The sequence below is a fragment of the Pelobates fuscus genome, chromosome 6 (genome assembly GCF_036172605.1).
Source record: "Pelobates fuscus isolate aPelFus1 chromosome 6, aPelFus1.pri, whole genome shotgun sequence".
Lineage (NCBI taxonomy): Eukaryota > Metazoa > Chordata > Amphibia > Anura > Pelobatidae > Pelobates > Pelobates fuscus.
This window is the reverse complement of record NC_086322.1, coordinates 140067253-140089662: the sequence shown is the minus strand read 5'-3', so window position 1 is coordinate 140089662 and position 22410 is coordinate 140067253. Positions and strand designations below refer to the sequence as shown.

General features: G+C 45.3%; 1 protein-coding gene across 1 annotated transcript in view; it reads left to right on the top strand.

Annotated features, from left to right (window-relative positions):
- MCUB (mitochondrial calcium uniporter dominant negative subunit beta) overlaps positions 1 to 19479 on the top strand; it is a 106930-nt gene extending 87451 nt beyond the window's left edge. The window contains exons 5-8 of the mRNA XM_063460057.1: positions 11622 to 11782; positions 12706 to 12909; positions 15325 to 15441; positions 19352 to 19479. Coding sequence (XP_063316127.1) covers positions 11622 to 11782; positions 12706 to 12909; positions 15325 to 15441; positions 19352 to 19429 — 560 coding nt within the window. The 3' untranslated portion in view covers positions 19430 to 19479. The remainder of the gene's footprint in view (positions 1 to 11621; positions 11783 to 12705; positions 12910 to 15324; positions 15442 to 19351) is intronic.
- The last annotated feature ends 2931 nt before the right edge of the window (positions 19480 to 22410 follow it).

Sequence of the window (22410 nt, the reverse complement as noted above, 5' to 3'; positions counted from 1 at the left end):
TTTTAATTTTTTTTTTTGACCCTATGTGTCAGTCGCAGCAACCCAAATCTCCTTTAACCCTTTCCCTGTTGCCGTGATCACTGTACTATACAGTATATCTGCTGTACAGTACTGTATCAGTGATCACTGTGATCAGAGGGCTCTCTTAACAGACTGACTTTTTTTAGGGTTATTTTTATATACAAAAAAATAAACAAAAACTTTCAGTACTGATCGCAGCTGCCTATATTAGTACATTTATTTTATTTTTTGAGGGCGGGTAGTGGGTTTTAGGCAGGTAGATAAGAATTAATTACCCCCTTAGTATATCACTTAATTAATTTGTGCCACTCTGGCAGGCAGTGATAGTGACACCAGGGGTCAAGTCCTGGGTAAAAAAGTGCAGGAACTCACCCAAGATCCACTCCCCCCCCCCCCCCCCCCCCAAAAAAAAATATATGATACGCTTGTATGCAGGGGCTGAGTAAGGGCACGGGGCTGAGGAGGGGGACAGGAGCTGAGGAAGAGGGACAGGAGCTTAGGAGGGGGGGGGGCATGGGCTGAGGTAAGGGATAGGGCTGAGGAAAGGGACAGGAACTGAGGAAAGGGACAGGAACTGAGGAAAGGGACAGGAACTGAGGAAAGGGACAGGAACTGAGGAAAGGGACAGGAACTGAGGAAAGGGACAGGAACTGAGGAAAGGGACAGGAACTGAGGAAAGGGACTGGAACTGAGGGGCTGAGGAGGGGGACTGGAACTGAGGGGCTGAGGAGGGGGACCAGGGGCTGACGAAGGGGGCAGGGGCTGAGGAAGGGGGCAGGGGCTGAGGAGAGGGACAAGGGCTGAGGAAGGGGGAGAGGGACTGAGGAAGGGGGAGAGGGGCTGAGGAAGAGGGACAGGGGCTGAGGAAGAGGGACAGGGGCTGAGGAAGAGGGACAGGGGCTGAGGAAGAGGGACAGGGGCTGAGGAAGAGGGACAGGGGCTGAGGAAGAGGGACAGGGGCTGAGGAAGAGGGACAGGGGCTGAGGAAGAGGGGCAGGGGCTGAGGAAGAGGGGCAGGGGCTGAGGAAGAGGGGCAGGGGCTGAGGAAGAGGGGCAGGGGCTGAGGAAGAGGGGCAGGGGCTGATGCTCGTATGCAGGGGCTCATGCTCGTATGCAGGGGCTGAGTAAGGTGGACAGGGGCTGAGTAAGGGCACGGGGCTGAGGAGGGGGACATGAGCTGAGGAGGGGGACAGGAGCTGAGGAGGGGGACAGGAGCTGAGGGGGGGGCATGGGCTGAGGTAAGGGATAGGGGCTGAGGAAAGGGACAGGAACTGAGGAAAGGGACAGGAACTGAGGAAAGGGACAGGAACTGAGGAAAGGGACAGGAACTGAGGAAAGGGACAGGAACTGAGGAAAGGGACAGGAACTGAGGAAAGGGACAGGAACTGAGGAAAGGGACTGGAACTGAGGGGCTGATGAGGGGGACCAGGGGCTGACGAAGGGGGCAGGGGCTGACGAAGGGGGCAGGGGCTGAGGAGAGGGACAAGGGCTGAGGAAGGGGGCAGGGGCTGAGGAGAGGGACAAGGGCTGAGGAAGGGGGAGAGGGACTGAGGAAGGGGGAGAGGGGCTGAGGAAGAGGGACAGGGGCTGAGGAAGAGGGACAGGGGCTGAGGAAGAGGGACAGGGGCTGAGGAAGAGGGACAGGGGCTGAGGAAGAGGGACAGGGGCTGAGGAAGAGGGACAGGGGCTGAGGAAGAGGGGCAGGGGCTGAGGAAGAGGGGCAGGGGCTGAGGAAGAGGGGCAGGGGCTGAGGAAGAGGGGCAGGGGCTGAGGAAGAGGGGCAGGGGCTGAGGAAGAGGGGCAGGGGCTGAGGAAGAGGGGCAGGGGCTGAGGAAGAGGGGCAGGGGCTGAGGAAGAGGGGCAGGGGCTGAGGAAGAGGGACAGGGGCTGAGGAAGAGGGACAGGGGCTGAGGAAGAGGGACAGGGGCTGAGGAAGAGGGACAGGGGCTGAGGAAGAGGGACAGGGGCTGAGGAAGAGGGGCAGGGGCTGAGGAAGAGGGGCAGGGGCTGAGGAAGAGGGGCAGGGGCTGAGGAAGAGGGGCAGGGGCTGAGGAAGAGGGGCAGGGGCTGAGGAAGAGGGGCAGGGGCTGATGCTCGTATGCAGGGGCTCATGCTCGTATGCAGGGGCTGAGTAAGGTGGACAGGGGCTGAGTAAGGGCACGGGGCTGAGGAGGGGGACATGAGCTGAGGAGGGGGACAGGAGCTGAGGAGGGGGACAGGAGCTGAGGGGGGGGGCATGGGCTGAGGTAAGGGACAGGAACTGAGGAAAGGGACAGGAACTGAGGAAAGGGACAGGAACTGAGGAAAGGGACAGGAACTGAGGAAAGGGACAGGAACTGAGGAAAGGGACAGGAACTGAGGAAAGGGACAGGAACTGAGGAAAGGGACTGGAACTGAGGGGCTGATGAGGGGGACCAGGGGCTGACGAAGGGGGCAGGGGCTGACGAAGGGGGCAGGGGCTGAGGAGAGGGACAAGGGCTGAGGAAGGGGGCAGGGGCTGAGGAGAGGGACAAGGGCTGAGGAAGGGGGAGAGGGACTGAGGAAGGGGGAGAGGGGCTGAGGAAGAGGGACAGGGGCTGAGGAAGAGGGACAGGGGCTGAGGAAGAGGGACAGGGGCTGAGGAAGAGGGACAGGGGCTGAGGAAGAGGGACAGGGGCTGAGGAAGAGGGACAGGGGCTGAGGAAGAGGGGCAGGGGCTGAGGAAGAGGGGCTGAGGAAGAGGGGCAGGGGCTGAGGAAGAGGGGCAGGGGCTGAGGAAGAGGGGCAGGGGCTGAGGAAGAGGGGCAGGGGCTGAGGAAGAGGGGCAGGGGCTGAGGAAGAGGGGCAGGGGCTGAGGAAGAGGGGCAGGGGCTGAGGAAGAGGGGCAGGGGCTGAGGAAGAGGGACAGGGGCTGAGGAAGAGGGACAGGGGCTGAGGAAGAGGGGCAGGGGCTGAGGAAGAGGGGCAGGGGCTGAGGAAGAGGGGCAGGGGCTGAGGAAGAGGGGCAGGGGCTGAGGAAGAGGGGCAGGGGCTGAGGAAGAGGGGCAGGGGCTGAGGAAGAGGGGCAGGGGCTGAGGAAGAGGGGCAGGGGCTGAGGAAGAGGGGCAGGGGCTGAGGAAGAGGGGCAGGGGCTGAGGAAGAGGGGCAGGGGCTGAGGAGGCGGACAGGGGCTGAGGAGGGGGACAGGGGCTGAGTAAGGGGATAGGGCTTGAGGAGGGTGGCAGGAACTGAGGAGGGGGGACAGGGCCTTAAATAGGGGGACAGGGACTGGGGAAAGGGACTGAGGAGGGGGACAGGGACTGAGGAGGGGGACAGGGACTGGGGAAAGGAACTAAGGAGGGGGGACAGGGACTGAGGAGGGGGGCAGGAACTGAGGAGGGGGGACAGGGACTTAAATAGGGGGAAAGGGATAAAAAACAAACAAAAAAAAAACTAAAGTGCCTTCCCCCCTCCCTGAGGCTTACCTTGGGCCAGGAGGGGTGGGACAGGATCTGGAACCTGCAGCCTGCAGTCAGTGGAGTAAGCCGGCCTCTCCTGATGATGTCAGGAGGAAGGGGCGTGACTTCCTCTGCTCCCCAGCGGTCCTGTGAGAAGAGCAGAGAAAGTCACGCCCCCTCCTACTGACATTATCAGGAGAGGCCGGACGACTCCACTGACTGCAGGGGGAGAGGTGAGTTTAAAAATCCGAGTCCCCAGTCAGAGGCAGGGGATTCGGATTTGTGCTCCCCCTGCTCTGGCAGCCACTTGTGCCAGCCCTGGGTCCTGCAGAACTAGTAATGGGAACGGCGTTCCTGCTGTGGAAAAAGTGCAGGAACGCCGTTCCCACGCGTTCCTGCAGGACTCAAGCCCTGAGTGACACTCTATAAGACAGTGACACTATCACTGCCTCTGACATTGAGCCTCTGAGTGAGTATTTAAACAATATATTCCATCTAAGCGGTCCCAATATGGCGTTAAATTTTTATAAATTATGCGAATCCTGTACTGGTTACACATGGGCGTTTCGCATTTACCAGGGGAAGGATAGCCATCTTGACCCACCAGGATACCCTGATTCTGTGGGTACAAGTGGCAAGATTGTTTGAGATCTAATCCTTCCCTTGTTAAATAAGGGATATAGGCTATGGGTTGACAATTATTATACCAGTATAGAATTATTTAAAAATGTATATTGCTTTGAAACCCTAGCCTGTGGCACAATGAGGAAGAATCTCAGGTTTTCCCCAAATCCTGGCAAGAGGCAAAAACAGTAGAGGGTCCTCTTCAGCTCTCCACCAGGATGAGTTGCTTGCCCTTCGCTTCGAGATAGAAAGGATGTATACATGCTGTCTACGATGCACGACGAAAGTAAAGTGCCAGTATCTGTGAGAGGTAGCACTGAGCATCTGGAAAAGCCGAAGTGTATTGTAGACTACAGCAAGTTTATGGGGGGAGTAGACTTGGCTGACCAATGCATACATCCCTATCTGGTGAACCGAAAAACTAGGACCTGGTACAAGAAAATTGCAATCTACATGAGCCAGATTGCAATTTTTAATGCCTATGTCCTCTATACAAAAGAGGTCATAGGTAGGCCCTGCCCTTTCCTCGAATTCACATTAAGCCTTTTGTCCCGTATGTTATTTACCCAGCCCCCCAATCCCACTTTGGAATCAGGAGATCTCCAAAGACTTTGTGGCACTTCCCTTCCCGAATCCCACCCACCCCCAATAAATAGCTCCCCAAAGAAAGTGCCATGTTTGCTACAAGAAAGGCGTCCGAAAGGACTCCAGTTATTATTGCCCAACCTGCCCATCTCTACCCGCCCTCTGCATAACAGACTGTTTCAAAGTCTACCATACAGAGCTGAATTTCTGAATCACTCTGTATGGGACTTTGGCAGTTTGTTTGCTTGATTTCCCTGGATTTCTGACCTCAGCTTGTCCTGACTACGCTTTTAGCTGCCTGTACCGACCCATTGGCTTGTTTTTCCGACTACTCTGACTTCTGGATTCCCCTGACCTTGGCCTGTCCCTGTTTACGCTAGCCATTCTAAAGTGGCTACACCAAACAACTCAAAATACTACATTTGTAGTACTTGAAATGTGACTTCCCAATAAAAAACGAATCACAGGGTTAATGCTGCGATTAGCACTGAAAGGGTTACAAAAAATCGCTATCTAAAAAAAAATAAAAAAATAAAAAATTTCACTTCTCAAACTTTTCACACATTAACTCTCTATGTGAGATCAAAGACCTCTCTGCCTTCAGATCAAAGTGTATGTGGAGGTACTGTTTTATTCCTGTGATTTAATAAAAACCTGGAAACATGGTACATGTGGGTACCGTTATATTCAGAAGACCGTGTTAAATCCAAATACCAAGTCTCTATTGCACTAACAAATATCAGGATTATGACATTTCCTGTGAAAATGCAATTTATCTGATTAAAAAGACAAAAATAAAAGTAAAAAATCGCTACCTGGGCCCTTCATTTCTGATAAAGTGGTTAGGGGTAGGCAACCTTTTAGCAGCACTGTGCCGATATAGGATTGTGAGGTCCCGTAGCGTGCCGGTCCTATTTTTTAAAATTTAGGTGTGTATGCTGCCGTATTCTGCGTGTTATTTTTACTGCAGTTGCTTTGCATCATTGTATTTGTGCGTATATGAGCTATTATATTGTATATGTTCATTAGTAGTTTATGGTATTGTGTATGATACATATGAATGTGGGCTGTGTATGAGGTCTGCTTGTGGAATTGTGTGTGGATGGATATGTCACATTGTGTGTTTGGTAGTGTGTGTGGGCTGTTTGGGGTATTGCATGTGAAAGGCTGCATGTGGGGTTTGTGTGCATGTATGTGGATTGTTAGTGGGTTACGATTGTGCAGGTAGTGTGTGTGGGCTGTTCGTATTATTTGTATAAGGGGAGGGTTATTCTTCATTTCTGTGTTATGAATGTAAATTAGTGATAGTAAAAATGTCTATTTACTGTGTATACCTGTATTCATTATCTACTCAAAATGGCTGCTAGAGCACCCGCTCCCACCGACTAACTACCTCGTATAACAAGATGGCGCCTACATCCGGAGTAAAATCCCGGGATGATGGTGACATCACGCCTCGTAGGATGTGCATTAGATAAGACACTTAACACCTAACCAATTAGAGATGTATTCTCTCTGTTATCTACATTTTTGCATATGATGTATTTTTGCCTTTATACGGGGCTTGCCGCCCCCTGAGTAAACATTACGAAGTTTTTCATTAACCTGATACCTGTGTCTCAGTGTAATTTACTTCAAAACGTGCACGCATTTATTTTAACAATTTGGAAAGGAGCAGATACGCAGATAAACACTTGGTTTGATCCACAATATCTGTGTATATCTAGCAGTATGGTTGGCTTCCCTGGGTTCCAGTGGGGACCAGGCTGGCCTGGTACAGGTCAAAGACAGGAGCTGCAACAGGAGCTGCAACAGCAGCTGCAGGCTGCTATACTACGTTGTGGATTCCCATTCACAAGTGCTTGGAGGAAGTGATCTGAGATCATTTCCTCTATGTGCTGCAATGTTTAAATTGAGGATTGTCCTTCACCATCTTTTCGTATTAGCAGATATTTGAAGTTTTGCTGGGACTCCTGATAGGCCAGAGCCTGTTTGGCTCTAGCAGCCTTGAGTGCCGTGCAAAGACACCTCGAGTGCCGTGCACGGCACTAGTGCCGTAGGTTGCCTACCTCTGGGTTAGACTAAACATCTTAAAATGCACCATTTGGAATACTCTGGGTTGCCTACATTTGAAAATGGTATGCCATAATAGTGGAAATGTTCTTACCCAGGCTGCCATGCTCTCTCAAAGACAGAAAATCACTTTGCCAAATTTCAATGTAAAAAAGCATAAATGGATAAGCCGTATATATGACCCTGTAACTTTCCAAAACACCATAAAACCTATACATAGGGGGTACTGTGGTGCTCGTGAGACATCACTGATCAGAACTATAAGTGTTTCAGGGCAGTAAACTATATACTGACAATAATATCAGTAAAAGTACATTTTTTTTATGTGAAAAATGCAAAAAAAAATCAAAAAACAAACACTAACTTTGGCTAGGGTTTGTGCCAAAGTGGCTACTACAAGAGACTGGACTACCCCCAGGGCCGGATTAACATAGGGGCTGATGGAGCTGCAGCTCCAGGCCCAGGCCCATGGAATAGGCCCATTTAAAAAAAAAAAAAAAAAAATTTTTTTTTTTACTTTTTTTTTTTTTTACACACTACTCTTAGGTTTGCCACCTGGCTGGTATTTTAATGGAACAGGCAGTATTTGAGGCTGCCTGGCACAGCCGGTATTGCAGTAATACCGGCAATACAAATTGCAGGTCATTTTCTTAGTATAAAAGGAAATTACTCTGCAATACCAGCACCGGCCAGTAGGGGTCACTGTGTGTGGAGAGAGGCAGGGATAGGAAGTTACAGCATATCCCTGCCTCTCTCTACTACTCACTGATCCGTGGGGGAGCAGCTACACAGCACAGAGAGTCCAGGCAGCAGCTTTACAGCTCAGGTAAGTGAGGGATAGGGTGAAAGGCTGCAGGGAGACATGGAGACACTGAGACACTAGAGGACACATGGGGACACATACACTAGGGGACACTGGGAGACCTGGGGACACTGAGATACTTGGGGACACTGGAAAACATGGTGACACTGAGACACTAGGGGGCACTGTGAGACATGGGGACGCTGAGACACATGGGGACAGTGTGAGACATAGGGACATTGGGAGAAGCTGAGATATTGGGACACAGAGATTCTAGGGACACAGTGCCCCCATGTCCCCCAGCCAGTGTCCCCATGGCTCTCAGATTCCCCTAGTCTCCCAGTGTCTGTGTCCCCATATCTCGGTGTCCCTATTGACTCAGAGTCCCTATGTCTCCCAGTGTCCCCATGTCTCCCAGCCAGTGTCCCCATGTCTCCCAGTGTCCATAAGTCTCCCAGTGTCCACAAGTCTCCCAGTGTCCACAAGTCTCCCAGTGTCTGTGTCCCCATGTCTCTCAGTGTCCACATGTCTTCCAGTGTCCCCATGCCTCCCATGTCTATGTCCACAAGTGTCCCCATGTCTCCTAGTGTCCCCAAGTGTCTGTCTCCCAGCCAGTGTCCATAGTGTCTCAGTAACCCCTAGTCTCCCACTGTCTGTGTTCCCATGTCTCTCAGTGTCCCTAGTGTCTTAATTTCCCCAAATGTTTCAGTGTCCCCATGTCTCTGTGTCCCCATGTCTCTGTGTCCCCATGTCTCTGTGTCCCCATGTCTCTGTGTCCCCATGTCTCTGTCCCCATGTCTCTGTCCCCATGTCTCTGTCCCCATGTCTCTGTCCCCATGTCTGTATTCACATGTGCCCCCATGTGTCCCCAGGTCTTTGTGTCCCCAGGTGACTGTGTCCCCATGTCTCACTGTGTCCCCTAGTATCCTAGTGACACACTGAGACATGGGGACAATGGGAGAAATGGGGACACAGACACTGGGAGACTAGGGGACTGGGCTACATGGGGACACTGGCACTGTGATACATAGGGACACTGAGACAATGGGTGACTTGCGAGACTGGGAGACAGGGAGACACTGGGAGCAATTCCTCTATACAGCAGAATCAAACTGTGAGTAGTTTGTTGGTGATTTTACAGAATTTTCTCTTATGTCACTCCTTGTGATTTACATCATGTGATGTCACGCATAACTAATTATACAAATGATTAAGGCTGGTATTTTTTTTCCAAGAAAGGTGGAAACCCTAACTACTCTTCACATACTCTTGCTTAAAGGAACACTATAGGGTCAGGAACACAATCATGTATTTCTGACCCTATAAAAGCTATTAACAGTTTAACTGATATGCTTTCCTGAAGAAGTAAGTAAATGTAAAAACCACCATCTAGCCCCCGTGGCCCCTTCTTGCCTCCCTAAATATAGTAAAATCTTACTTGTATTCTGTAGTCTGCAGCTGCTGGCTCTGCCTCTAAACTGACTCTGTCTGCTGACATCATCAGAAGTGGTGGTCTGAGCAAATTGCAATGCTTCCCTGTAGGATTGGCTGAGACTGTCAACTAGGCAGATCAGGGGCAGAGCCAGCACAAGTCAAACATAGCCCTGGCCAATCAGCATCTCCTCATAAAGATAAATTGAATCAATGCATCTCTATGAGGAAAGTTCAGTGTCTGCATGCAGAGGGTGGAGACACTGAATGGCAGTGCTGCACACTAGGAAGTACTGCCCCATGAAGCACCTCTAGCCGCCATCTAAGGAGTGGCCAGTGGAGTTATTTTCTCTGAAAAGACATTGTTTACTGCAAAAAGCCTAAAGGGAATGATTCTACTTACCAGAAGAAATACAATAATCTGTAGTTGTTCTGGTGACTATAGTGTCCCTTTAAGTTTGTTTAAGAGGGATGTATGGCAACAAAACTTGTGTGGACTGGCTGACAATAAAATTAGGTAATTAGGTAATGCAGACTTTGGTTTCTCTAACACTGTGACATGTCCTCTTTCTTCTACACTCACTATATACACCTTTACTCTGTCCCAGACTATATACCAGGAACGTCTGCCTGCTAGTAAGATGATAAGGAGACAAGTGGACATGTGAGTGCTAGGGGACAGTCCTTAGAAAGCGTGGGGTAGGCGCATCATTTGATGCATTTATGTTAAGCTCTGGGTGCTGCCTGCATAGTATGCCCTTAGCTGGACAGCATTCATGCCAGGCTGGCCTTTCAATTCTTTGGACAGACATGCCCCCTTTTTGGGCATGTTCACCCCTTTTGGCAGGTCTGGTCACGTGATTTGCATCAGTGGCACACCCTTTTACCCTTCCCTTTGACTTCCTGCTTCACTGGACACTGCTGTTAGGGGTTCTGGATTTACTTGAAAGATGAAAGCATAAATTAGAGAGAGATTAGCATAGAGTATGTGTTTTCTTATAGCTGCATCCTTTGAGTTTCCCTCCAACGCCATCTCCATCAGATACATGACGCTTGGGAGGTATGTTTTAGTGTTTTTGGTCGATAAGATTCTGTAATTAGGCCCATCATAATTGTCAGCTCCAGGCCCTCTGGGCTCTTAATCTGGCCCTGACTACCCCATTTTGAATACCCTGTGATGTCTACTTTTTCAAATGGTATGGCATGAGGGGTGATTTTCATTTCTTGGCTGCCATACGGTCTCTAAGGCAGCCTAGACAGAGCAAACCAATATGACAAATTTCAATGTAGAAAAAAAAAATGAATGGACAAGCCATATATGTGACCCTGTAACTTTCCAAAACGCCATATAACCTATACATGGGGGTCACTGTTTTACCCGTGAGACACTTCTGAATACAAATATGTATGTTTTATTGCAGGAAAACCAAACAATATTGTGACATTAACAGTTAAATTGCCATGCAGAAATTGAAAAATAACATTTCTTAATTTTTTTAACGTTTTTTTTAGATTTTATTCATATAAAATGGAGTTCCATATATGAATGTTTGATATTAAATGAAAGCTCTGTTTCCCCTGAACGAAATGATATATAATAAGTGTGGGTGCAATTAGTATGAAAGTGGTAAATTATTGTTGAACAGAGTCGTATTCTGTGGTTTGTTTACTTTTTGTTTTGCTCACAACTTGAACATTTGGCTCAGTCCATGAGGGGTTAATAAAGCAGTTTTAGTGTATAGATCATGCCTCTGAAGTTTCGCTGCCATTTAGGAGTTAAATCACTTTGTTTCTGTTCATGCAGCTATTGCCACACCTCACCTGGCTGCGACTCACATCCTGCATGAAGAAAATGGCTTAATTTTCAATCATATGTTACTTGCTTTAAAAGTTTTTCTCTCCTGCTCTGCAAATGGAACTTTAATTACATACAAGAGGCTCTGCAGGTTCTAGCAAGTAATAAGAAATTCTAAATAAAACAGAATTTGCAATAAAGTAAGAGTAAACATTAGATGACGCTTTACAGGAAGTGTTTAGAAAGGATATGCAAATCACATACAGGGAGGAGTGAGAAGGACTGCATAAATAAAGAGATTTAACTCCTAAATGGCAGATAATTGAGTAGTGATATGCATGGGCATACACCAAAACTGCTTCATTAAGCTAAAGTAGTTTCAGTGACTATAGTGTCCCCCTTTAATAACTTTCTTTCTCTGTTAAAGTGAATCTAAAATCTGAAAATAACAATTGTTACTTTGGGACTATAGGTTCCCTTCTCTATACCGTCCTTCTCTCCACCCACCTGTGAGTTTAAAAATGTAAGTTAAATAAAGGTTACTCCTCAGCATGCGTGCTGATGTCTTCACAGTTTTTTTCCAATCCATTATTCCTCACAGGGTAGCAATGGATTGATGTGCATGTGCGGTCAAACGCTGCACTCCTCCAATCAAATGGTGTTATATGCTGCATTCGATTCTCAGACCAAGTTTCACTCTACCTGAAAGAGAGATTGCCTCCAGTGGCTGCCTGGAAGACAGGCACTAGAGGTGGATTTAACTGTGCAATGTAAACATGGAAGAGTTAAAATTAAAGGACAACAGCAAGCTTGTTGTGATGCAATGAATATGCTGGTTGTGCTGTTTTTACTCATTTTAATGCTTTTATTACAGAGATCCTGCACACGAAGGACTCAAGTGAAATGGACGCCATTAAATCTCTGGTTCACAGACTACACACAGCTCTGCATTCAGAAGAACATTACCTTAAGAAAGAGCAGCAGCTAATGCGGAAACTTGACGACCTAAATGAACAGCTTCGGCCCCTAGAGCAGGTCAGTGAGTTTCTCTCCTGAATCCATCCAGTTGATACATTTTGTTCATGTGGTTTATTTTGCTCACTGAAAATATTTAGGCTGGGGCATATCACTGAGGCGTTGGTTCTGTACCAAGCTTCTAAAAGGGGTTCTATAAGCAGGAACATTCCATTGGTTTCCATGGTAATTGCTTCACCGGAAGATATTTGACCCACGACGTCTCTTTAATAAATATATCCTAATTATATTAAAATGTGTAGAATTAATATGGTTAATCACCCTGAAATTAATAAAATTCCTCAATCTCATAAGCCAACCACTCTGTTTGTTATTGGTTATATAAACTAGACCGACATTCACCTTCTTGAATAGGAGATAATGCAATCTGAAGAAGTAGATTTATTGCTAATCTTTACACACTGCAAGTGAAGATTAACACAGGAGATGGATTAATAAATACACAAGTGCATAACACAATCCATAATAATTAAATGCAGCTAGAAAGTTGATTGATGTAGCCTAAACAACATAGCTTAGACTTGCAATTCCATACATCATGAATGCTCTGCTGTGCAATCTGCTAATTTATCCACTCCACTTGATTTAAAACTCATAAGGGAATTACAGTATGTAGTAATAATGACAAAATTTAAACCAGTTTAATGAAGCATAATTTGTAATTACCCAGTGTTCTGATCCGTTACTCAACAAAATGCGTTGTCCTTGTCAATATAAGGTACAAACCGCTGCTCTCTATACTAGATCGCAAGGGAAGAGCCTTTAGTTTGCTATAGGAAAGGTATGGAAGCAGGAGATGTATTGCAGATTTGACCTTGGATTTTGAGAAAATAAACCAGATTGGATAATCAATGGGGACTCTTTGCCACATTCTCTGAACAGATTTAGTTTCTGTATCTTCTGATTATCTTTATTTTCTTTAGATGAAAGCTGAAATAATGGCTAAATCAGATGGCAAGACCACACGACTAATGTGGATTGGACTAGCCCTCATGTCTACCCAGGGTGGGGCTTTGGCATGGCTTACGTGGTGGGTCTACTCCTGGGATATCATGGAACCGGTCACTTATTTTATAGGATATGGAAGTGCCATTGCCTTTTACGCATACTTTGTACTAACCAAAGAGGTGAGATATTTTAAATGTATTTGAATTATACAGCATACCTGGGATGGTGGGAGAAGGAGTCAAATATGAGACATGAAGCCCCAACTCTATTCGATATCCAGACCAATCCCAATGATAGTAATGTAATAGATAAGAATGACTGAAATATCATAGCTGCTTCCTTGTTCTTGTAGAAGCTAAAGAATTGCAGTGCACAAGGGAAATTCAGAAGTAATTTTATATGTATTCTCTTTATATTGAGTTGACTCAATACGAAGTGTCCTTTCATGTTTTAATAATTGTTTGGCTCTCATAAACATGATAAATTAGTATCCTAGTAAACAACATTTCTACTACAGTGGAGCTGAACTTGAGTATCTGCAAGTGGTATTCAAGTTCAACAATAAGAACAGTTTGCTTTAAAAACATTTTTTTTTTTTTTTTAATTCTTTCTATCGCTTTCTTTTTTTTCTCCAGTGTCTGTAACGGCACAGTATGTTCTGTCCAGTAGACAGAGCTTAATTTACATGTCAGACATCTGTAGGCTCAAAATTGACCCCTGTTTCCCAACCCAGTAAAAGGCATATAAATATGTAGAATGAATTTATTAACAGGACATTGAAGGCCTAAAAACAACTTCAAAAATAATTTCACATTTGACTTCTGCATATGTTAAGATATGTGCGTGTGCATATTTCTACTTGTAATGTAAATATATTCAGAGTTAAAAATATTGTTAGAAGTGGTTAGGGTAATGGGGTGTTAAGGCTAGACATGGGTTAACATCAGAGTGAGATTACATATGGTGATTCATTAGATTAACAGCTCAAGAGGGGTTGTTTGGGATTACTAACTTTAGGGCTAGAGTGGGGTTACATTATCATTGGGGTACATGAAATGCTTGGTTTCTAAGCGCAGTTAAACATCGGATTAAGGTAAATGGTTTCTTTTCACGTAGGTCTTGAGCCTCCTATGTCTTCTGTAGACCAGTCAGCCTCTTAAGATTGATATTATAGCTGCCGGAGTGGTTATACAGTGTGCATCACTGAGGACTATCCCTGATCTTCTCGCAAGCCATTTCCTGTGTGAGAGGTTACTAGTGGGGAGATAGGAAGTGACTTCTTCCTCTTCCTGTCAAGCTTAACAAACCGACATTGGTGTACGAGGGACAGTGCTGCTGTTTACACCCCATGTAACTATTCCTGCAGCTCTGCTACTAAGGCTGACTGAAATACAGAAAACTCTGGACAAGGCTCCTAGTACTAATCTCTTCCTACCAGCATATTTAAACGAACACTATAGTGTCAGGAATACAAACAAGTATTCTGGACACTATAACTGTAATAGCATTGTTTATGCCCCAGACTCCCTGCATTTCTTCCAGCGCGGAGTGGGTTTCATCATGGCTGGCTCTGCACCTGCTCTGCCTCTTTGGATGAGTTAAGAGCAATGGTTTCCCATAGGAAAGCTTTGGGAGGCTATTGCACATGCGCAGCAAAACTCTGCGATGCGCCAGTTAGCATGTTCTCATAGAGATGCATTGAATCAACACATCTCTGAATGACTGCCACTAGAGGTGTTACTAGACCGTAATGTAAACACTGGCTTTTCTCTGCAGAGACCGTCTATAGACATCAGAACCACTACATTAAACTGTAGTTGTTCTGGTGAATATAGTTTCCCTTTAAGCTCAAAAAGGTACATTATAAGTGCTGAAACAGCGTTCCCTTGTTGTCAGGCACCATCTGATGCCCACTCTGCCAAATGTCAAATCCAGCCCTGACACTAGGCTATATTTGCCCATACCCTACGCATGCTTCGCTCAGAGTTTACCCATGAATTGTTCCTTACAGCACTTTAACCCACTTTAAGACTGTATTTGAATGCATGGATTTCTTTTAAATCCTCTGCTTTGAAGGTGTATCGGAATTATTCCTCCTTGCTGCATCTCAGAGCTTGCTTTCCCACACTGGCCAGGGGCGTAAATTGAAGGGAATGAGTCCTCATTTGACTTATTCAGTTCCTTCAGGTTGAGATGTGATTAGTCAGCGTATATAAAGCTAAATGAGGAATTGTCTTCAGAGTACAAGACTGATGACAAGTGCAAAAATGGATGCAGGGAAATTGATTTCCTCCACTTTGTCATGGACAGGCTATAGTTTTTACGTAATATCTCTCTACAAAATGGTTATGTTACATTAGCTCCATCTAAATATGTATGTTAGTATATTCATAAGTATGAATCTAGTCACTAACGATTTGTAGAGGTTACTGTCTCTCTCTCTCTTTCTATCTCTCTCTCTCTATCTATATCTCTATCTATCATTATATCTATCAATCTAATCCAGTTTTCAGTACTATGTACTGTGCCTGCATGAGGGAAAATAACTGTTTAAGAATGAAATAAATTGTATATTTTTTTTTTTTTTTTTTTAGGATTATGTTTACCCAGCTATCAGAGAACGGCAATTTCTTCACAATATTTACAAACGAGCCAAGAAGCAAAAGTTTGATGTTGAAAAGTACAATAAACTGAGAGACGAATTTACAGAGGTATTGGCCATTAGGGAAAATAAATAGAAAAGCTATCCTACACTAACAGTACGTCATTGGAAATGTTTTTACCTGGCTTTATATTGCTTGCTGCAGCACCTAACTTGGATTGGCCTTGTCGACCAGTAGAATCATGGGGGATACTCTAAACTTTGTTAATATCTAGATAACCAGTGCACTACAATTAATATAAATAAAATAAATTCATTTTAATAATTTAATTTTGGATAAATAGCAAGGTGCCATTGACCTTTTCAATAATTATTATTTTATTATTTATATAGCGCTTCAAATTCCGTAGCGCTGTACAATGGGTGGACTAACATACATGTAATTGTAACCAGACAACTGGATGTACAGCAACAGAGGGGTGGAGGGCCCTGCTCCATGTGCTTGCATTCTAGAGGGAGTGGGATGTAGTGACACAGAGGGTAAAAGTAGGGGGATGAAGTAGGTTGTTAGAAAAGTATTAATTGAGGGCTTAGTAGGTAATTTTTGACAGTTGCAGGAGAGGAGTCATGGAGGGTGGGGGATGAAAACCTGCTAACAGTTTAATTGATATGCTTTCTTGAAGAAGTGTATTTTCAATGATTTTTTGAATGAGTGGAGACTGGGTGAAATTCTTACGGAGAAGGGAAGGGAGTTCCACAGAGGAGGGGCAGCCCTGGAAAAGTCTTGGAGGCGAGTGTTAGAGGTGGGAGTACGAACAGAGGATATACGTAGGTCTTTGGAGAGGGTAGGGGCCTCGACGGGACATACTTGTGTATTTGGAGGATAGGTAGGTTGGAGCAGCATTATGTAGGGACTTGTAAGCAAGCACCAGAATTTTAAATTGAGCCCTATATCTAACTGGAAGACAATGCAGGGACTGACTTAGCGGGGAGACGTGAGAGGTGCGGGCGGACAGGAAAATGAGCCTCGCTGCCGCATTCATTATAGATTGCAGCATTGCAATCTGGGAACACGTAAGACCACTGAGAAGAGTATTGCAGTAGTCCAGGCGAGAGAGAACAAGAGCATGGACCAGCACCTTAGCCGCATCCCGGGGTTAAATAGGGGTGGATGCGTGCTATGTTTTTGAGATGGAAGCGACAGGATTTGACAATTGATTGGATATGAGGGGTGAAGGAGAGGTTGGAGTCAAAAAGAACACCCAGGCAGCGAGCCTGTGAGGTAGAGGTAATGGTAGCGCCGTTGACTTGGAGGGAGGGAGACACGGGAGTAGTAACACTTGAGGGAGGAAAGACCAGAAGTTCTGTATTGGACAGGTTGAGTTTAAGGAAGTGAGCAGCCATCCATTTGAAAATCGCAGAGAGGCAGTCAGAGACTCGAGTCAAGATGGGCGGAGAGAGATCAGGAGAGGACAGGTAGATTTGCGTGTCATCCGCATAGATATGATAACGGAAGCCAAAGGAGCTGATGAGTTTACCAACGGAGGCAGTATAGATAGAGAACAGTAGGGGACCAAGGACAGAACCTTGGGGGATGCCGACAGAGAGTGGTTGGGGGGGAAGAGGCAGAGTCAGAGAAAGAAAAACTGAAAGAGCACTAGGAGAGCAGTATCCCGTAGACCAAAATTACGGAGAATGAAAAGAATCTGCTGATGATCAACAGTGTCAAAGGCAGCAGAAAGATCAAGGAGGATTAGGATAGAGTAATGGCCGCAAGATTTAGCAGCAATTAAATAATGGGTGGGTAATACCTGGTAATGAGGTTTGCTCAACTATTGGAAGGGTCTGTCTGCAAGACACACTTTATTCCTTCTCACCTTTCTCTGACTGTGCTGTTCTGCTTTCTCATTGCTGCTCATATTGTCTGATGTAATGATATGATCCAATCTAACAAGCTGGACGCATTCCGTGAAATTGTTTGATTGAATTCTATACATGACTTGCAAATGCTTGTTTTTTTCTGCATTTTTATCTTCCCATCCATTCATGCTACTCAATTAGCATAATGCTAAAATACAACAAATATTTAGGCAGTATGGCTGCACAAAAAGGGATGCACAAAAATAACTTTGTGACGCATAAAGTATAAAATAAATAAAATGTTGTTTATGCATAACAAAAAACAAGTATAGTGTTAAAGGAGCACTGTAGTGTCAGGAAAACAAACCCGTTTTCCTGACACTATAGTGCCCTAAGGGTACCCCCACCTTCAGGGTCCCCCTCCCTTGGGACCTTTCCTCCCCCGCCGACGTCAGCTCCCGAGTGGAGCGGAATGCGCATGCGTGGCAAGTGCCGTGCCCGCATTCAAACAGTCCATAGGAAAGCATTTCTCAATGCTTTCCTACGGACGTTCTGCACGCTGGATGCAAATTTCTCATCCAGCATCGCAGATGCACCTCTAGCGGCTGTCCGGAAGACAGCCACTAGAGGTTGGATTAACCCTGCTATGTAAACATAGCAGTTTCTCTGAAACTACCATGTTTACATGTGAAGGGTTAAAACCTGGGGGCCTGGCACCCAGACCACTTCATTGAGCTGAAGTGGTCTGGGTGACTATAGTGTCCCTTTAACTTCTACATGGCATATTGTCTGCAATAGGTAAACCTAATGTGTTAATACACCAACTGTTGTAATTGTTCAGACCTTAAAGGGACACTATAGTCCCCAAAACAACTTAAGCTTAATGAAGCCGTCTTGGTTGGCACCCCTTATGGTATACCACCTCCCATACCAGGTGAATTTCTTCTTTTGAGTATTAATTACAGAACATTGCACCATTCTATCCTACTCATGAAGGCAAGACTAGTTTTCCCTAAATTAAGAAGGTGGCCCATAATAACTGTCTGACATGCATTCTGTCAAATACAGGCTCTGAAAATGCACGTCGGTACTGGAGTGTGATGATTTTTTGCCATTAGGAACAATAGAGTGTAAAGATGAAAGTAAGATATGTTTGTAATCTCGAACGTACAGACTAGGCATCAACCTATCAAGGTTATCTAGTAGATGGCACCATTTAAAACTGACATATCCATTTTAGCTTTATATTATTCGTTATATCTTTTTTGTCACATTGTCCCTATCCCCCATGGGTATAGGGAGTCTCATCACTAGGTTATTTAGTATCTACTTTTCTTTGTACAGGGTTACAGATCTGACTTTTACACTTTATCTCCTGTAGGGAGACCGATATGTTTAATCCTACAGGTAACACACAGTGGCTATAAGCTTTGGTTATTACCCTATAGGATCTGTCTTACTTCCTTATACTTAGTGATTATAAATTAGACTGTTAGACCAATTTTGGGATTTACCCCCCACCCCCCATCCCCCCCACCCTTTTTTTTTTTCTTTGTGCAAACAAAGTTTTAATAAAATGTTCTTATATATTGTCAATTGTATTAATATTTTTTAATAATAGTTTAAGTTTTATACACTGGGCTGCCTACTTTCAAGGGTTTCTCCATTCCCTTTGCTTTTTCTTCTTTTGAGGAATAATTACCGAACATTGCACCATTCTATTCTACTGATAAAGGCAAGGCAACATTTTCCTAACTTACTAGCTACAAACTTTTTTCCCCAACAAGTTTGTGAACTACATCTGGCTTGATACTAAGGGTCAGCCATTACCGGTTATAAAAAGATTACGCTGAGATGTCTGTATATTGACGTTGACTATATTTGCACTAATAATTGGCATCTAAAGCACTCAATGTGCGTAGATACCTTATTGAAGAATTGCCCTGTCCCTTTTATTAACTATATAAACTACTTTCACTCCAATATGTCCTTTTATAATACAGTGATGTCAAAATGGCCACTTGTATTAACTTTAAATTTATAGATTGAGCAGCCATGAGTTATGTTACTAAAAGAAGCAAATCATCTCCTCCCCGAAAATAAAAAAATATTGTAAAATAAATGTGGTCTTTACTAGTTTTTTTTTCTTTTTGTTCTAGATTGAAGAAAACTTGAAGCGTTTGCGAAATCCTCTGCAACTGAGCCTTCCCATCGAGCAGCTACGGGAAAGGGAATAATCTAAACTAGTTTTATTTGGTTAACTTGATTTTTCCTTATGTGGGCAAAGAAGATATATATATATATATATATATATTTTTTTTTTTTTTTTAAATTTAAAAAAACAAACAATAAACTGGATAGTTTTTAACACTACTGGAAGAGATTGTGATAAACCATAAGCAAAACCTAGAGGTTAATTTTCAGGTTTGGGCATTTATTAATATCTGAGATTTTTTGGGGGGGTGGGGAGGTTTCCTGTATGTTTGCCACCTGGAGAGAAAAATCCCTTTATTTGAGCTTGTAAGCCAGTCTGATTGTATAGGAAGTGTTTATTGTTCTAATTTACACGACAAAAATTCTCTTTTGTTAATAAAAGCAAATGCATTTTTTTTGGAGTTTTTGATATTTGTCTCTGTATAACCCTTTTAAACTGAAAATGTGCAAAATGGATGCAGAGCACGCGTTATCTGCATTTGAGTCACATTGACATTTTTTTTACACGAAACAGAAACACCAGATAAAGAGAGTGTTTAACCTCCAAATATAGCCAGCCATACATGTTAGTCTCAGAAGTTTGCATTACAATTAGAAGCAATAGCCAACGATAAGATCTTACAGTTGGCAATTTCATGTTTTTAAAGTAAGATTAACAATTGTCAGGACCGAGTGTGCCGCTGCATCCCTAACTGCTATATATCGTTCGACGAGTCTAGTCGCAGAGTCTCAACAAATGACAGCCTGCTGTAACTGTAGCCTCTCTGGTCCCAGATGTGATGCGGCAGCATTTTCATTGGGAATGTCACTCTTCAATGAGTCCCGAACAGAGTCCCAGCCTCTCTGTTCCAAACTGTTTGCCCTGCTCTATAGAGTAAATGTGGAGTGCTTTATAGGAATTGTGGTGGGTTGGTTCTGGGGAAGGGATGCATTCCCACAGCATGTGGGTGGTGGTGTGTATCCCCTACCTTCCAATAAAAGGCTACTACTCCTTCTCAGCCCTCAGCTTTGTCCTATAGTACTTGAGCTCCTGTACTAACCGCAGTGTTCCAGAGCACGCTGCTATCCTGTACAAACCCACAGTGTTCCAGAGCATGCTGCTATCCTGTACAAACCCAGTGTTCCAGAGCACGCTGCTATCCTGTACAAACCCAGTGTTCCAGAGCATGCTGCTGTCCCATACAAACCCAGTGTTCCAGAGGACGCTGCTATCCTGTACAAACCCACAGTGTTCCAGAGCATGCTGCTATCCTGTACAAACCCAGTGTTCCAGAGAACGCTGCTATCCTGTACAAACCCACAGTGTTCCAGAGCATGCTGCTATCCTGTACAAACCCAGTGTTCCAGAGCATGCTGCTGTCCCATACAAACCCAGTGTTCCAGAGGACGCTGCTATCCTGTACAAACCCACAGTGTTCCAGAGCATGCTGCTATCCTGTACAAACCCAGTGTTCCAGAGGACGCTGCTATCCTGTACAAACCCACAGTGTTCCAGAGCATGCTGCTATCCTGTACAAACCCACAGTGTTCCAGAGCATGCTGCTGTCCCATACAAACCCAGTGTTCCAGAGGACGCTGCTATCCTGTACAAACCCACAGTGTTCCAGAGCACGCTGCTATCCTGTACAAACCCACAGTGTTCCAGAGAACGCTGCTATCCTGTACAAACCCACAGTGTTCCAGAGCATGCTGCTATCCTGTACAAACCCACAGTGTTCCAGAGCATGCTGCTATCCTGTACAAACCCACAGTGTTCCAGAGAACGCTGCTATCCTGTACAAACCCACAGTGTTCCAGAGCATGCTGTGATCCTGTACAAACCTACAGTGTTCGAGAGCACGCTGCTATCCTGTACAAACAGTGTTCCAGAGCACGCTGCTATCTTGTACAAACCCACAGTGTTCCAGAGCACACTGCTATCCTGTACAAACCCACAGTTTTCCAGAACATGCTGCTATCCTGTACAAACCCACAGTGTTCCAGAGCACGCTGCTATCCTGTACAAACCCACAGTGTTCCAGAGCATGCTGCTATCCTGTACAAACCCACAGTGTTCCAGAGCATGCTGCTATCCTGTACAAACCCACAGTGTTCCAGAGCATGCTGCTATCCTGTACAAACCTACAGTGTTCGAGAGAACGCTGCTATCCTGTACAAACCCACAGTGTTTCAGAGCACGCTGCTATCCTGTCCAAACCCACAGTATTCCAGAGCATGCTGCTGTCCTGTACAAACCTACAGTGTTCTAGAGCATGCTGCTATCCTGCCCAAACCCACAGTGTTCCAGAGCACGCTGCTATCCTGCCCAAACCCACAGAGTTCCAGAGCATGCTGCTATCCTGTTCAAACCTACAGTGTTCCAGAGCACGCTGCTATCCTGTACAAACCCACAGTGTTCCAGAGCATGCTGCTATCCTGTACAAACCCACAGTGTTCCAGAGCATGCTGCTATCCTGTACAAACCCACAGTGTTCCAGAGCATGCTGCTATCCTGTACAAACCTACAGTGTTCGAGAGAACGCTGCTATCCTGTACAAACCCACAGTGTTTCAGAGCACGCTGCTATCCTGTCCAAACCCACAGTGTTTCAGAGCACGCTGCTATCCTGTCCAAACCCACAGTGTTCCAGAGCATGCTGCTGTCCTGTACAAACCTACAGTGTTCTAGAGCATGCTGCTATCCTGCCCAAACCCACAGTGTTCCAGAGCACGCTGCTATCCTGTACAAACCCACAGAGTTCCAGAGCATGCTGCTATCCTGTTCAAACCTACAGTGTTCCAGAGCACGCTGCTATCCTGTACAAACCCACAGTGTTCCAGAGCACGCTGCTATCCTGTACAAACCCTCAGAGTCTCCAAACAACTTACGTTTCTGTACAGATTCTCAGTACAAGCTGAATTCTTGTGCTGACCTATGGTACAAACAATCACTAGTTCAGATAAGTGGTAATTGGCACAATATTTTAGATATATAGATGATCTGTTTTTTATCTGGGAAGGTACTG